At 34.4% G+C, this 17,698-nt stretch overlaps 1 protein-coding gene across 1 annotated transcript; it reads right to left on the reverse strand.

Annotated features, from left to right (window-relative positions):
- Window positions 1-874: 874 nt before the first annotated feature.
- LOC130966027 (rop guanine nucleotide exchange factor 1) lies at window positions 875-3,945 on the reverse strand. Its single transcript, XM_057890782.1, has 5 exons — window positions 3,342-3,945; window positions 3,127-3,243; window positions 2,492-3,027; window positions 1,880-2,236; window positions 875-1,577 (listed from the first exon to the last, which is right to left on the reverse strand). The coding sequence occupies exons 1-5, from the start codon at window positions 3,637-3,639 to the stop codon at window positions 1,134-1,136; spliced, it is 1,752 nt and encodes a 583-aa protein (XP_057746765.1). The 5' UTR covers window positions 3,640-3,945; the 3' UTR covers window positions 875-1,133.
- Between the last annotated feature and the right edge of the window lie 13,753 nt (window positions 3,946-17,698).

Below are 17,698 nucleotides of genomic sequence, written 5' to 3' on the forward strand. Positions count from 1 at the left end.
AAAAAAGTGTAGTGTGCTTTGCTTCATTGCTTCTAAGTTCTAACATAACAGTTTATTTATTATATTTTAAATTTTTAATAGTTTTACAATACTGATATATTAATTTGTTTCAATGGTACAATGTGGTCCAAATCCATCATGCCACATGCATTGCTGCTATTATAGTTAATGCAATTTTCCCTTTACATGAGAAAGGGCAATGTAACCTACCTAAGATTTGTTAAAGAGAAAGCTGTTATTATAGATCACTTCTTTTTGGGGACAAGACCTAGAATTAATGGACATGGGGTTCATTTACTCCTTCTCCAGTGCTCCTGATGCCTCATACATTCTATAATGCATGTCCAATAATGGTAGTAATCTCTGAGGAGAGAAAAATCTTCAACGCCAAGAGCAATTTATGATATGAATCAAATTCCAAATGAAAGTAAAGCTACATTGTCAGCCAAAAAAATCTAACAGTCCTGACCAAAATTAAAAGCTAGAACCACCAGTGTTGTCATTATAGCACGAAGGAAGCGATGCCATTAGGTGTGTGTGTTGGGGTTGTTTAGATTCCAATCATTCCATATTCCTTTCTAAAAGTATGATTCATGATCTGGTTTCTTGGCACATATCTATTGCTAGATTGCATTGCTTAATGGGATTCGTGGTCAAAAGATTAATTAGCCTAATCATGAAGATATTCTCACATAGTGGGGTTTACAACCGTCTTAATCAAATATCTTCTTTGATTTGTACTAAATCACTATATTTGGAAGCTCGTCAATTGCTTTCATTTGAAGAATTCCATACTTAGCTAAATTAGTTTTAAGTTTCTCACATTAAAACAGCTTAATTTTGAAACTAACTACTCATCTTTATAGCTGTTCACTATTCAGCCCTTGTCAAATTCCAATATTCAACTGTTATGGTCAATCTTGAATTGGTTTTGGCATTAGGCATTATCCAGTAGCATGTTAGGAGGGACCTTTTATAATGATGATTCCTTGGCATAATAATATGATCCATCATAATCCTACAAATACTACCTAAGAACTAAGAATATACAAAAATTAGACCCTCATATACAAGGGAATGGGACCTAAAGCCTTTAGCCAGATCCAGTTTTTAAAGACAGTTGATTTTTTAACTCAGTCTCTTTCTGGAGCATCACTAGACATTCTTCTTGCACTAAGGTTCCCTGTGTATGACCAGACCCTCTCAAATTCGGCCGAGGCTGCCTTTTCGGACTTAGTAGAATCTGTTGTGTCCTTTAGTCCATTCCTCTTCGCAGTATGCATCCTTCTTGGACTGCAAGGGCTACCCGTAATGGGTGAGGATGAACAAAATGATGGGGTTGCAAATGGAGGAGAGGCATATGGGGTGTGTTGAATTGAGAAGGGACTTGGAGTCATTCTTTTCTGGATTGGAAGACCACCGAAACCTCCCCGGTTGAAAAGAGAGATAGACTCTGCAGCTGCGCATCGTTTTATGGAATCATCAACATAAAGGACATCATCAATCCTTGCCATTATGTTGAACGCCAAGCTTTCCATGACCCTGGAATAACTCTCAAGAATAGACTGTCCTACATCCTGCAAGGAAAAGAAAAAATCCAGAGTTATTGATTGGACAACAGTGGGAAACTCTTTACATCCTTCACTAATTACTCAAGTAAAGAAAACATAATAGTTCTTCATAAATTTTCCCAATGATTGCTCAAAATTGTGTGGGCTAACTACAATAACCAAAAGACCTTCTCATCACTGCATTGGTCGCGTCAACAAAATAGATTATGAGTTCAATAAAATATGTAGATTCAGATAATATACCTCAAAACATGCTTAGTTTAATTATTTCCACCTAAAGAAAGCAACGGTCAAGCCAACTATCATACCTTATTATATTGTATCTTGGCCATGTCTAGTGCAGTTTGAGGGAGCCCTGGAAATCTGTGTTTCAAGCTTTGCAGAAGGGTATCAGCTCGTTGGGCTAAAGAATGGTTCTTATCACCACCACCATCAGCAACAAGGCCCTTCACCTTTCCACCCCAGGAGCGTCTGGCTTTAACTGTATTTAGATGTTTCTTGTGGTCCTTCAACCTCCATACATGAACGGCAGCCTCAATTCTATTAGCTACATCCAGAGTGTGATGCTCTGAAGATAGATCCAGGCAATCAAGAAGACATTCAGGAGAGAATTGATCAGCAGTAATGTATCTATAGATTATCTCCCCCAGACAAGCTTTTCCATTCTGCATTAGATGTCATAAAAGAGAACACAGTAAATTTCCGGCAACATTCCCACCCAAATGCAAGAAATTACTAAATGCCTTTGATATGATTTCAGTACTTGAACAGCACTACGAATGTTGTTATATTTAGTCCCCAAATATGTACTAGATTTGACGTGAGTCAAATCATATATGATATGTTATAGTCAAGAAAAAGTGAAGTAAAACAATGTAATTAGTAACCATCACATATACAAATGAAAAGACAATATTTACCTTTGGTAATGATTCAATGTATGCACCAGGAATTTCCATTTCAGCAAGAACGGAACTGTTGATTGCCATGGCAGCCTTTAATATCTGATTTGTACAATCCCTGCACTGCTGCAGCCTTTTCCTATCATCCTCGCACAATCCATTTGGTGGAAGCTTAGGAGATGGAAGCCACCATTTCTCCTCTTGCCTAACGGAAGTCCTACCCCTTCCAGGCGAATATGCATCATCACATTCCTTGGAATCACCCAATAGTATTCCCCTATCAACATACCAAAACTTTGTATCCTGAAATCCATCAAGCATACCAAGCAGCATTCCATCTAGCTTCTTCAGAGCCGGTAGATTGATGTACAAATCGGATCGAGGCCGCGTCGCCATGACCTCATAGGTTCCGCCACCGGGGAACTGCTGCACAGAAGGCACAAGCTCCACAATGGAATCACTCACACATAGAAGCCACTCCATTTCCCTACGCCACATGGCCTTCTTCTGAGGTGCCAGCGGCTCTAACCTCCATAACTCGCCAAACACAGTTGCTACCATTTTTATGTATGCAATACCATCAACAAATTCAAGTCACATCTCTAGAATTTAGACCTAAAACAAAGAGATTTGTATATAAGAGCAATACTAACCAGAGAGATTGGTTATTGCATTAGAGATTGCAAGGGCCGTGCATACTCCTTTTCCTCCACCAGACATGTCCTCTCCAAGAAGCAGTTTAGCAAACCTCTCCTTCATCATTTCCACTTCTGTATAACGAAAATGCTTTCAAAATTCTCGAAATTACAAAAAGAAAAAACAAATGTAGCAAATCTAACGCAAAATTAACTCATAAGCTATGAGGTACCTGACAAATCAAGGTCTCTTTTCTCTGGCTTGTGATCCCAAACCACCACGTCTTTTCCTCCTATGACGGGAAGCATGACCTGCGACGGAAAGTGAAAGTGGCCGCCGGCGGGAACAGCAGCTCCACCGACAGGACGCGGAGACAAGTTGGCGGAGCTGGAAGCTCCACCGTCGGCGTCAAAACGACGTCCACAGAAGCTGCTGCAACTCTCGGACTCGCTGACGTCAGCACTGAGACTGTAACTGCCGCAACGGTCACTTTGCTGGTCGGAACCATCTTCAGAAGAAACGCTCCCCATTCCTCCCAAAAAACAAAATAACAAACCGGATTCTCACTCAGATCTAAGTAAGTAACCTACATTTGACTCGCACAGTATGCAACACCAAAAACAGTAACAGCTAACAGAAAAAGAAAATGGAAACCGTTTATGAAACAATGAGACACTCTCAATTCTTGTTGTTCGGTTCACACTTCACACATACATTCTATTCTTTTCTATTCTGTTTCTATTATCCCCTTTCTAGCCCTTTTTTTGTCTGAATGAGAGTGTTTAGTTGTGGTGGTGGTGATGATGATGATTTTGATGGGTAAGGGAAAGGAGTAAGGAGGGGCCGAAAAGACACCAAAAAAAGAAGACGCCGTTTGCAGGCAGCACTGTCTTTCCGTAACAGCAGGGTTAAGCACCCGACACGCCCTCTTTTCCGTGGGGTCCACCCTTCTTAATAACGTTTGTTGGTTCTTTCATCTTCCTACGTGTCCGTATGGTTGACGTGGCGTCTTCCAGTTGGATAACTCTGGAGGGAAATATTAACCTTGCGGGGGAAAACACCAAACGGCGGTTAACTGTTCATCGGGTTGTGTGTTAGTGGAAGGTGGGAAAAATAATCTGTGCACAATATCGAAAATGAATTTATTTATTTACTTTTCTAACTTTTTACATATTTTTTCATCCTACTTAAATTTTGTAGAGAAAATTAAGATGGTTTGTTTTTCACTATTTCATCTTGGAAAACCGTGGGCACGGTTCCCGACGCAACACATTCTTCCATTTTGGCGTTAGTTTTGTGCTTTTGCACTTTGTTTTTCAGTGCAGACTTGATCGGACGGTGGAGAGTGGTTACGAAAGTGTTATCGTCGATGGAGCGCTACGCAGGGGAAAAGAACACGCAGACAAATCTGACATTGTGTGTAGATGAAGTTTTCCAGTTTCCATCACGTTAGCGTTGGTGATGAGGTAGTGAATATTTTAATCTTTAATATTTAATATTTGTATTATGCCATAGGCTTTTTTTAATTCACTGGTGCTAGCGCTACTATACACTATATGCGAACGTGTTTGGTACAAAATAGCAAAATTGGACACGTGGCGATGGATTAACAATTGATGTTTTTGCGTCATGAAATTACCTTTTATCAAAGGGTTGTGAGTGAGTCAGCCAGTCCCTTTCAAATTTTACTTTTTTTCAATTGTGATCACGGTCTTGTACCAAATTATTAAATTTAATAATTAATACTCCAAAGTCCAAACACCAAAAATAATAATTAATACTCCTTAATTAATAAGAAGTACTACTTAATAACTAGTAAGTAACTAATATAGCAGCCTTCAATCTTAAACCACGAGCAAACTCGTGGGGCCTTTTTCTTCCTTTTTTCATACAAGTGAATGATTTATTTTTTCTACAAGTGAATGATTGTGATCATGGATCTCAATATGTTTTAATACTAGGTACCAACCAATGTCCCGGTACTATTTCACTATGAAGGAATTCTCCGAATAACAATGACTCAATGAGTCAATAATAATCATATATTCAGTTCATTCTATTTTATCTTTTTTTCTGGAAAAACAAACAAACCATACCATAAAATGCAATGCGGTGAGTTTTGGGAAGTATTCATTCAGAAGAGGCATCATTTGACTTTGACACGTGATGATATGGCTAACAAGCTCGTGCAACAAGGAGAATGGTAAAACCTGCAATAGGAAAGTCCCATTTTTTGTTAATTATATTTTTTATTGGTGTGTTTGTAGTGAAAATATAATACATGAATATTATGTAAGTAGCGTTTAAATATTTTTTGGGGGTAAAACATTATCTTATTTGCCACAAAAATTGGGCTGTTCAGCTGGGCTTTGCGACCTTTTTTTTTTTACTAAAACCTTTAAGAGACATTAGCGATGGACTTTTTTGTAGTTGGCTTCACAAAATTGTTTTGAATTATGTTAGTCAAATTTTTGAAACAAAAAATTTCAACGAATCGGACCTAATGTAATGTAGAATAAATTTTTGAAAATGTTCGATTCTATACAAGAATGACTATTGTTATTTTAGTTGGTAGTGCATAGCAAATTTGTTCGATTTCAGATAAATGTAATGTGTGTTTATTTTTCATGTAATACAGATTTGAGTTGATTGTAGATTTGATTATAAATTATGTGTGATTAATTAAATGAAATTTTAGAGTAAGTATTATTCTAAGGATTTAGTTAACATGTATTTTTAAGGTACATGATAAAGTTACCAATTAAATTTTTTTTTATATAGAAAACGATACAAAATTAAAATTTTCAATGCATTTTGTTGTGTATTTATTAAAGTAAACTATTTTATTTCTATTATATTTGGAACAATTTACTTAAATAAAATAAAAGAGAGAAATATTTATTCAAATGCAATAATTGCAATTATTTTACTTGCGTGTCCTGATTCATTATTATGTAAACTGTGGTAAGTTATCACGTTTTACCATTTACACATAAACCATGGCAGGTAAGCACTGTTTATGTATGAGACGCAATGTGCATAAACCACGGTAAGTAACCATGGATTATGAAGAGAGAACTTTGATCATAAAACCCTGTTACTTGCCACGATTTATGAAGGGATATGTAAATGCAAAAAATTTTGTTATTTGCCACAGTTTATGAAGAGAAAAATTCTATATATATGAGTGAGATTCAAGTTGTTAAGGAGCATTTTCACAATGACAAGTGAGAAAGAGAGTTTTCTTGTCTTAGTGCATTGCTTTGGAAAAATTCAAAGAAGCAAAAAATACTGTGTGAAGTTCACTGACAGAGAACCGTTGAGTGTATTTATCAGTTCATCAAGCACTTTGTCAGATGTAAAGAACAGCATCTTGCAGAAGTTTGGGGTATTTGGGAGCAAGTGGGTGAAGAAGCTATTCTATAAGATTTCGATCGCAGTTGTGTCGACCAGTGTTAAGTATGATACGTTTGTGATAGTGGCCGATGAAGATATTTGGGTTCTGTTTCATTGTGTTAGGAGTTTTCCAGAGGTCAGAATACACGAGCTGTATGCGAAGTTGGAGGCTAGTGTCGATAGTTTTGGGGCATCAACTCTGGTTCATAGCTCGACTGTCGTGGGTGATGCGTCTAGTTCGATGCCTGCGGCCGCACCAACTGTTTTGCAGGTTGCATCCCCTTCCTTTGCGGCTGATTTAGATCGAACGGAGGCAATTGCTTTTGTACTGTTCGAGAATCGTGTGGTCCGCAGCAGACATTTGAGGTGGATACTGGTCGGGGTATTATTCACGATGATCAAGGGTTCGGGGAACCTGATCGAGTTGAGAATGCAATGCGGGACGATGATTTTGACCAGGAGCATGTAGATATAATTGGGGACAGCGATAATGACACAGGTGTCAATCCACATACACAGTATGGCCCTTCAAGTTCTGGCACACAGCAGTACCCTCTGCACTTCTCCACTCTAAACTTGGAGGCTTTGGGGCAACAGGCAGACGGAGGTGCTACTATTGGGTTGGTTCTTCTATAGAGTTTCAGATTGGGCAATCATTTCAGAATAAAGATGAAGCTGTTTTGAGTGTGAAGGACTATAGCATCCGTCAAGGTGTTGAGTACAGAGTCTTAGAGTCGGATCATCTGAAGTATCATGGGAAATGCAAGGAGTTCGGAAAGGGTTGTAGCTAGTTGATTCGCATATCGCTTCGTGCACGAAAGGGCACTTGGGAGGTTAGGAGGTACAACGGTCCGCACATTTGCTTGGCCACCTCCATTTTCAGTGATCACCGGCAGCTTGATTACCACGTTATCTGTGCGAGGATTTATCCGTTGGTTAGGGCGGATACTGCGGTAACGGTAAAGGTCTTGCAACAAGCAACAGAAGCCGATTATGGGTTCAGGCCTATTTACAAGAAGGTTTGGATGGCAAAACAGAAGGCAATAGCACATAAACTGTTACGGAGAATGTAATGTTAGATAAGACCATCACAGTAAACATGAACAAATACTTCTAAGAGCAAAAACTAAACGACTCACGTCGCGATCACGCAATCTATCCAAACAAAGGCGTGCTGACACCACTCTTTGATCCCCTGCATTGGTTGTCGGCAGATATGTTGCCCACTTACACGTTTCATTGTGAGCTATTCATTAGGAACGACAGCACATCAAATTAAACATGTTATCCACACAAAATAATAAACCATACATGGATGGCAGCAGAAATCCAAACACATCAAAACCACTAGGTCTGAGACTGGGAAACCTCCAAAAAATCCAAGACTGTAGTAGTTGTAGTGGCCTAGCCAAGTTCACAACATTTCGGTTTGTCCCACGACATAGACATCTATACAACCAGGCCAGTGCAGCCGAGCCCCAGCTATATCTTCCCAAGTCCTCCATCGATGCCAAATATGGCAACTAGCGAAGTTGAACCCGGTTTGCGTTCTTGTCCGCAAACAGCTGAGACGACAACAACATCATAATATAAGCACGGGCGTAGATACGCACGGTCTCTTCACTGGCATCTGCGGAGAGAACCCGAAACCTCTCATGGAACCATGTGAAGTGAACCGTCATTTGCTTGACTTTATTCGGTGGCGGTAACTTGCCAAACAAATTCCGAAACCACTCCCATGCTGGTCTTCCATTCTCCATCAGATTCTCAAAGTCAGTCAGGCACCCACTAACGGGCTCCCCATCAATGGGCAAACCCAGCTGATATGCCACATCTTGCAAAGTGATAGTGCACTCCCCAAATGGTATGTGAAAGGTGTGGGTCTCAGGGCGCCACCTCTCAACGAATGCGCTAAGTAGAGGCTCATCAACCCAGAACCACTGACTGTTCAGCCTAGCCAAGTGATACAAGCCCGCGGTCTCCAGATATGGTATAATCCGCTTGTGTAGAGGCATATTCTATTGTCTCCTAACACAGGTAATAACCCTAGTAGACTGCAACATGTGGATAAGGAATTATTTCGACACTCAAGAAATCTAAAAAATTTACGATTCATTAACGACAAATATAATTTGCCACACATCAAAACATAATCCTCATCATACTTGCAATATTAATAATAGTAAATCTAATTTAAAAAATGTAGTATAAACATACAACTTGAGCATATATATTCTTTATCCATAACTGAAACACGACATTTTTTGTTTCTCATATTGGTTTTCTATTTTCTCTAATAATAGTAATAACAATAATAACAATAATAATAATAACAACAACAACAATAATAAATTAATAACAATAACAATAATAATAATAAAATTAATAATAACAATAATAATAATTATAATAATAATAATAGTTATAATAATAGTAGTAACAATAATAATAATTATAACAATAATAATAGTTATAATAATAGTAATAACCTCTTGGTTATGTTTCCAGCCACATGCACAACGCCATTTAATCGGTACATGTGAGCTTCGTCTTCCATGGCTTCACCACCCAAAGGCTAAAAACCACCACAAAGACTTCTCAGAATTCTCTCTCAAACTCTCAGAGTTTCAAAAATTTTGGTTCTCCACATATGAATCCGTCATGACTTAACGCGGATTATGTATTTATATACCTCCAAGCATAAACCGTGGTAAGTTATAGGGTTTTATGATCACACAAATTACTCATAAACCGTGGAAAATTTACACGGTTTCCATCCACGTTTTCCATGCATATTGGTTACTTACCGCGATTTATGCACATTACGTCTCGTACATAAGTCGTGCTTACCTGCCACCGTTTATGTGTAAATGGTAAAACGTGGTAACTTACCATGGATTATATAAAAATGAATCAGGACACGCGAATAAAGGAATTGCAATTGTTGCATTTGAGTAAAGTAGATTTAGAATTTATAAACAACACATTTGATTTCAACCGATTTTGTGATAGTATTGGAAGATTTGAGATTACTAATGTGATAGAAATGGTTGTTCTAAATAATAAGTGTGTTGTTGGGGCTGGGCCGGGTAACCCAATTCAAAGAAATATAATTATAAAGCACTTCATGTCTGACGAATAGGTACATCATATAAGAAAAGAGACATTGTAGTAGTTGTCGGCCCAAATTTGGTGTATTAAAGCAATTCAAGCATAGATGATACTAATGTCCAAAAAAAATGCAAATATATCTTTTTTTTGCCGTGACGCTTGCACCGGTGTTTTCACGAGCTAAAAATATGCTAGAGTGTAAGTTTGTAATTTCAATTTTCCAAAAGTCCACTGCTTTAAATCGTTAACAGCTACCAGCAAATTGTTTTGGCTTTTAATGCAAAATTGTGGTGTATTGCGACCGAGAAATCTGCTTGGAAATGATTGGCAGTTACGACGATGTTGTGTGTGGTCAAAAAGGAGGTACAAAGTGTGGAAGTAGTCATGGCCGTGCAAGTGTTTGTTGCAAGTGTGTAAGTTTTGTGGGATATTTTTGTAAATTTATTGAAAGTTTGCTGTGATAATATTTGCGTTATTAAAACAGGGCTGCTAGTCATTTTTCAAGAGGCTAAAATAAACTCAACTTTTGATCCCTATAGCCAAATAGACTCAACTTGAGGAGATTATGACATAAAGCAGTTGAACAAAAATTTCCTTTCTTCCATAACAATGACGTTTTACATAAAATAACTAACCAAATAAAAAAAGTCTAACCATGAAAAATCAGCAAACTAAAAAATTCCTCCAATCGTTATGTGTACGCAAATGTAGGCAGAGTCTCGAACATTAAATCACCTTAGCTCTATTAGAAAACTGCTTTATGAACTGCCATTCACGGTGGCAACGAACTTCATCATCATCTATTCCAACTTCACCTCACTATGCAAATCTTCATTTAAGAACTTGCTTCTCATTTTAGTCTCAGAAGCTTCACTCAAATGATAATTTCATTTATTTTTTTGAATTTGGATCATCTAAATTTGAATTAATAGGGTTAAAAGAGTAAATTAATCTTAAATTTAATTAGTAGCATTAAATTAGGGTGTAGTGTATTTTTATTTGATTGGTGATTGTTCATGTTGTTCAAGATAATCATTGTTTACCTAGTACTTCCATTTGAATTTTTATTTTAGAGGGTAAGGTGTGATCTCTCACCTTTGAATGGTTTCTCTCTCATATTTTCTCTTAGTCCCACCTATGAAATAAATGTGAGAAATCACACTTTACCTTCTAAAGTAAAATTTAAAATTTAGAGGATCCAAATTTCATTTTTTTTATATGGACTTCAAAAATTATTTTTGCTACCAAGCTCAGGTTTTTTATACATTGTAAACAAAAAATAATCTTTGAACACGAACATAAAAAACCTACACATATATTCTAAATTTCCAAAAATAATTCATTGGCCAGCCTCCATAATTATTACCGAATCCACCAGTCAAAAATTGTAAATTCAAAAAACCTTGTTTTCATAATAAATATTAGTAATATGGTCACTTTTCAAATTAACGTAATCCAAGGTGAAATCGAAAAGCATAAAAAAGTTCACATAACCGTTGTTTTTGGAGTCAGCTTGCGTCAAAATTATGGAAATGTCTGGAATGCCTCTTAAGGGACGCTTCTAAAACTTGCCAATTTTTTTTTTTGTTTTTATCTTAAGGAAACTTATTAATTAAGAGAGCTTTTATTTTAATTCCGTTAGGGAGACAATGAAAAATCTTGACAATGTGTATAATAAATTTTAAATTTGGTCCAATATAAGGAAAAAAAAAAGAAATTCAAACAGTTATTTCAAAAAAGTAACCATCCCAACCTTAATTTACCAATAGAATTTATCCAAACACCGTCTCTCCCAACGTCTACTATCCCATCCTCATCAATCATCCCATCTTTCCGGCATTAAAAGCTCCCTCACCGGCCATCAAACAATAATTTATGTAGTTATTAAAATAATCATTCAACTACCTAATGAAATGATCATCCAACATTTGTTAATTGTATATACTTAAACTGAATCAAACAAAATAATCATCCAATTAAAAATTAAAATAACCATCTACATACATAGTGAATTGAACATTCAGCATCTAACTTCGTCCGTTGATGTATATACCATGAAGACGTAAGAGAAGCGAAATCCAAGAAAGTCAAGTCGGCCACGCAAGACATAGGCAATTTTGAAGTGGGCTACGTTTGCTTGTACAAAAACGGGAGCATCATGGACTAAACTAATTGTTTGCACAATTATTGTTGTGCTGTCCTACGTTGATCTTGGACCTATACCTATGTAAGGGGAGGCGACGTCGTTGAAGGTGGCGGCAGCCATGGCGGTGCGCGACGGACGCAACGTGTGCGAATGGAGTGTCTCCATTTACGATCTTGCGAGGCGTGATGGACGTATGAAAACAACACACTTGTGTGTCCCCTATATGTCACGAATGACGACGTTGAGAGGGAGAAACTATCGGCGCAGGGGAGGGGCTGCACGACTGGCGCTATGCGAGACTATGGGAACGACGCAAACTGCACGACGGTGCTGCTGGGTGTTCGTGGTGCGCACATCGGCATGAGCTATGGGTGACAGCGGCGGGTGTCTGTGGCGGCGCGGCACCGGTGAGAGAGGAAGAGACTGGGTGAGAAGGTAGTCACATTAGATGGGAGAGAATAAGGCCGTTTTTGGAGTTTACGTAATTGTTGCAAATCCTTATTTAGTTTGAATTTCAAATTGATAATTATTAAAATTTATTTATTTATTTATTATTTGATGTTAATTTCAATTTTATCCCTATTGTACACATTGTACGCTAAATTCATTGGCTCTCCATACTTTTTCTATAAAAAATATAGAAAATTTAAGATTTTCTTATATATTTTTTAAAGTTTTTCCGAAAACTTTTACTAATTAATAATCATGATCATATTAGCTTAATGTTTCGAGGGTTACCTAAAACGTTGAATTGGACCTGAACGTGAGGTCCAGATCTCTTTTTGTGACATCATCCGATTTGTTGTTGCCGAGGTGCTGAGCTTGTCTAAGTTCCTCGTGAAGAGGTGGGGGATGGTACATGCAAGAGACTTCGATACTTAAGTTAGCAAGAGTTTTAGGCAGATTTTTAGTAGCTTATAACATGTGTTATATCTGAGGGGTGTCAGTATATTTATAGTAGAGTTGATAACCACATTTGCTGGAGTAGTTCCATCTTTTCTGATGGATAATCGTTCTCTTTATTTTGGGAATTTGTTAAGATCTATCTTTTTTGGGGTGAAGATAGAGATTGTATACGAATTTTGCGGGAACAGTTACTTGTTTGGAAAAGTAGAGATGAAACTTATTTGTCGACGTCCAACCTCTTTAAGGAGGTCGAGTATGCCCATAAATGCCTCCTTTATTAGTGGACCTTTTAGTTTATTAGGCTTGACTTTACTTTTTGGACGAAAATATGAATACTTAATTTTTTTTTCTAATTTCACAAAGTATTTTACATGCCAAACAACAAGAGTAAATGTTAATTTTTTTTCAAACTTATTTTGTGTAGGTTAACTTAGTTCTTCTAATATCTGAATTAAATTAATATACCAAATTAACTAATAATATGTATTTGTATAGATTCAATAGTCTAAATTTAAGTCGCATATAAACACACTCCAATAAGAGTAAAAAAAGCTATCAGTTCGTGGTTTGGTAGGCTATTCTTCTCAAAGCAATATAATATAGAGTTCGTTTTTTTGGGTTATCCAACACAACACATGAGCTGATTTATGTTCATTATTAGAACCCTTAATTTTATTCAATGTTAATTAAAAAGTTAATTAAAATAACTAAAATGTCAAAGTCAATGTAGGTCTGTCTTTTTTCCGTTTCAAAAGAAGGTGATGAGATTATCGAGTATCGACTATAGCTATCACACATGCTTTTAAATTTGGTTTTTTAGATCGCTTTTCTTTCCAACGTGGATAAACCAAAATCATCAAAAACTTACTAATGATATCTGATTTTCAACAACTTCTAGTTGCAAAATTTGACTATGTCTTAGAATAATTTGTTATTCTCCTTTATATTAGTTATGTATATATCATTCGAAGTTCCTAGCTAGCTAATACATTTTCTTTTAATAATTCTCTTAATATTTAATTACAAAATATTTTAGTAGAAAATATGTGATTGTTGGGAGTAAAAATTTGGTAAATGTTTCCCATGGATGATGGATGAGTTATATATAATTTTACCCTTATGTTTCTTTCAATTTACAGTTTATTTCTTATAGTACAAAAAATTCACTATTATTAAGATTTAATTTGGAGGAATATTAATGTCATACTAAACTGCAAAAAATTACATTATTGACATTAATTATTTTCATAATACAATTATTATTATTATTATTATTATTATTATTATTATTATTATTATTATTGTAAGTGATTCAAAAATATTATGTGCATACTAAAAATGAGTTATCATGGATTTGTATATAACTATATATGTTGTTTAACTCATTTTCATTGTGTATTTTATATTTTAACATATATTGTATATAAGTGGTCGGTTTTTATATATACATAATATGTGTTGTCTGTGATAACTAATAACAATCGGTGACTAGCGTGACTATTTCAGATTGACCTATGTCTTTCTGACACATGGTAGGTTGACTAGCAAAATTGACCGCATGACTCCAAACTTTAAGGACAATAACTATGCTAATTCAACAGACTATTCTAAAGGCAAATTCAACACTTTAAGAACAATTGTCATTTGATATATCATAAAGAAAAATTATTTCATTTTCTGTGGGATATTATATTTTGGTGCTATGAGTGAAAAGTTTAAGTCTATAATGACAACATTTGAGACTCGTCTCGTTAATTACTTAAAAGCAAGGTTGCGAGAACCGGACCGGTCAATGAACCGGTGAGGTTACTGGTTCAATGGTTCAATGGTTCGACCGGGGTTCAATCGGGGTTCAACCGGTTTAATTAAATATTAAATAAAATTATTAAAAAACCTAAAAATAATTTTAAATATATTAATTTAATAAAAAACCGTTAAAAAATCGGCCGGTTCGACCGGTTTACCGGTTAACCGGCCGGTTCGACCGGTTTTTTTACCAGTTTTTTGCTGGCCGATTTTTGAGCTTACCCGGACCGGTTAACTGACCGGTTCCCGGTTTTTCCGATTGAACCGGCCGGTCCGGTCCGGTTTTCAGAACCATGCTTAAAAGTATTAAAAAATTGGTATTTAAAATCAAATTGATTAAATAGATAATATGGAGATATAAAATATACTTTGTTGTAAAATTTTTCACTTAAAAGTGAAGCATTGAATACAAGGAGACTTTTTTTTTTCAGTTACAAAAAAGATTCGTTTAGGACTATGATACTGATGGCATATTAGATCTTGAGAGTTACAGTAGATGGATATAATAAGGAAGGAAAAGTATAAGGAATTAAGTGTGTAACCAGTCCAGAATTGAACAATCCAATTAATTATAATTATTAATAATTAATTTTAAATTTTTTAAATTTAAAATTTAAATATTTAGAAATTCTTTAATTAAATCTAATTAAAAACTATAAAAACCTTCGCCTTTTCTTCCATATTAACCTGCACACTCCAACAACAATACACACAGATTCTCTCCTTTACCGTCATACGAGAATATCAATTCTAATCTTGTATATACTCTCAGAGTAAAAGCCTTGCTCGTGGTATGCCGCAAAAGAAATTTTACGCACTCATTAGTGGTTTAGATACAAAATTGGCTAATGCAACTGACGGACATGCGTAAGAATCCAATAACCTATTTCTTGAATTTAATTTTTCCAATTCCGAAGATATAATAAGCTATTTTTGATTGTCGTTGTGGTGCAGTATTCTATGCAAGATAGGAACAATTGAACAAGAGAAGGCAAAGGGAAAAATGCTGGTTTGTAGTAGAGGCGAGAACGCGAGAGTGGAGAAGAGCCTTGTGGCTATGGAGGCTGGTGCATTCGGAATAATTCTTTGCAACGATAAGTTCAGTGAGTGGTGCAGTTTTGCGGAAAGTACAATCTGGTTCAATTTCAGGAGTTGTTTAAAGAAGAAGGAGCGGTGGAACATGGGTTGTTTTTGAACAATTGTAAAAATATATAAAACAAATATCCATTTAATATAAAAAACATCACAATGCTTAATAAAAGAAATGTCCAGCTATAGGATTTAAAAAAAATCATATAATTCTTAAAAAAATAGAAATATCAAAATTTGCAATATAAAAAATTCGAAAAATATATTAAAAAATATATATTTAATATAAAAAAGAAGCATTATAATGCTTAGCAAAAGAAACATCTATATATATCAACTTAATTATCTTTGTTAAGATGAACTTTAAAATCCAATCCATTAAAAAGTTGGCAGAAGGCTGGACCCTAATTGGTTCCCTAGGGGAGCTCAATAAGGAATTGTTTCTCAAAAGCAATGTTGATGAAACCATTGACATGAGATATATAGACGCTGAATTTTAATTATATATTTAATTTATTTTTAATGTGCATTTATATTTTAAGATATATTTTTATAATAGAAACTGATTTTGATAAAAAAAATATTGTGTTAGCTACACTGTGAATCCTAAACTCTAATAATATAAAATAAAATGTTGGATCAAAGTGCTAATATTAATAAAAAGTGTTGACTCTAATATTTTTTATTAAAAATTCAATGATCATTAATCATTTACTTTATTACTTTATACTTTTGTTTATTTTAAAGGATATTATTTTTAGAAAAGATTTAACTAGTATTCTAAAAATACATGTTAAGATTACTATTAGTATATAGAAATTTTTAAATTTTTTATTTTAATAAATAAACAACAAATATATTAAAAATTTAAACTTTATAATTTTTATACAAACATTTTTAATTATCAATATTAAAGTATATTTTTAGGACACAAATTAGTTAAATATTTTTTTTAAAATTTATAACTTTTATCAAGTGTGAGTCCTTCAACATTAATTTAAGAATAATTACATTCTCACTTTTTTATTTTATTGACTTTTCTCAATTTAAAAGAGCTTTATCCATTTTTAATATGGTGAATTAGGTAAAGATGTAAGTTTATAGATTTTTTTTTTATGGGATGAAAGAGAAATTGAAAAAAGTAGGACCTACATTTTAAATAACAATAAAATAATAAAAAATAACTATAAAAAGAATTTATTTTCTCTCTCTCTACCACTTTAATTTGTATAGTAGAATGTCCCTTTTAATATATATTAATTCAATTATTTTCTTTTGATTTATTATTGTTACATCATTTTCATTTATGTTAACAAGTTTTTTTTCTAATAAAAGAATAATATTATATACACTATTGTTCTCTCTCTCTCTCTTCTCTATATATATATATATTGTGTTAAAATTGATTGATAATAAAAATTAGAAAAAGATAAAAAAATATCTTTTATATTAATGATTAAATTTGTCCCTGAAAGATCACTTATCTTTTAAATTAGTCCACAAAATTTTTTTTAATAAAAAAAAATTAATTTTGTTAGTCTTTCTATCATTTTCTTTGTTCGTTGATAGTGCCAAAATTTATTAATGTAGTACGTTAAGTGATATACTGTAATACACAAATAAAAGTCTTAATTAACTATTAGTATAATAAATTTATGAAATTAGATCAAATCAAAATCTAATTGAAAGGAGAACTTGAGACATGGAATCCCTCAATTTAGAATTGATTTGATCTAATTTTATAAACTTATCATGTTAGCTGCCAATTAGGACTATTAGATATGTATTATGATGTCATTTAACATGCTACATCAACAAATTTTGACGCGGTTAACAGTAAAAGTGATAAAAAGATTAAAATGACTAACTTAAAATTTTTAAAAGACGAATTTAATTAAAAAAATATCTTTCAAAAATTAATTTGTACAATGAATAATTTTTCGAAGATAAATTTAACCATGATGCATACTTTCTCTGTATCAGTCCAAGAAAATAAAAAAATCAACTCTTTTGAGTATCTATTTCTTTTATTTTTCATACCTACACGCACATGCAATAAGACAATTCTCTTACTGCAAACATTACAATAAACAAGATATCAAAATATCCATTGTTGTTGTGTTTCTTTTGAGTTT

The sequence above is a fragment of the Arachis stenosperma genome, chromosome 3 (assembly GCF_014773155.1).
Source record: "Arachis stenosperma cultivar V10309 chromosome 3, arast.V10309.gnm1.PFL2, whole genome shotgun sequence".
Taxonomy (NCBI): Eukaryota; Viridiplantae; Streptophyta; class Magnoliopsida; order Fabales; family Fabaceae; genus Arachis; species Arachis stenosperma.

Bases quoted from the DNA above. Each gene is read 5' to 3' on its own strand.
- LOC130966027 (XM_057890782.1), bottom strand. From the start codon at position 3,639: ATGGGGAGCGTTTCTTCTGAAGATGGTTCCGACCAGCAAAGTGACCGT. The intron at 3,028-3,126 runs GTTAGTATTGCT...TAAAAATGGTAG, and splicing joins TGCAATAACCAATCTCTCTG to CAACTGTGTTTGGCGAGTTA. The intron at 2,237-2,491 runs GTAAATATTGTC...CATCTAATGCAG, and splicing joins ACATTGAATCATTACCAAAG to AATGGAAAAGCTTGTCTGGG.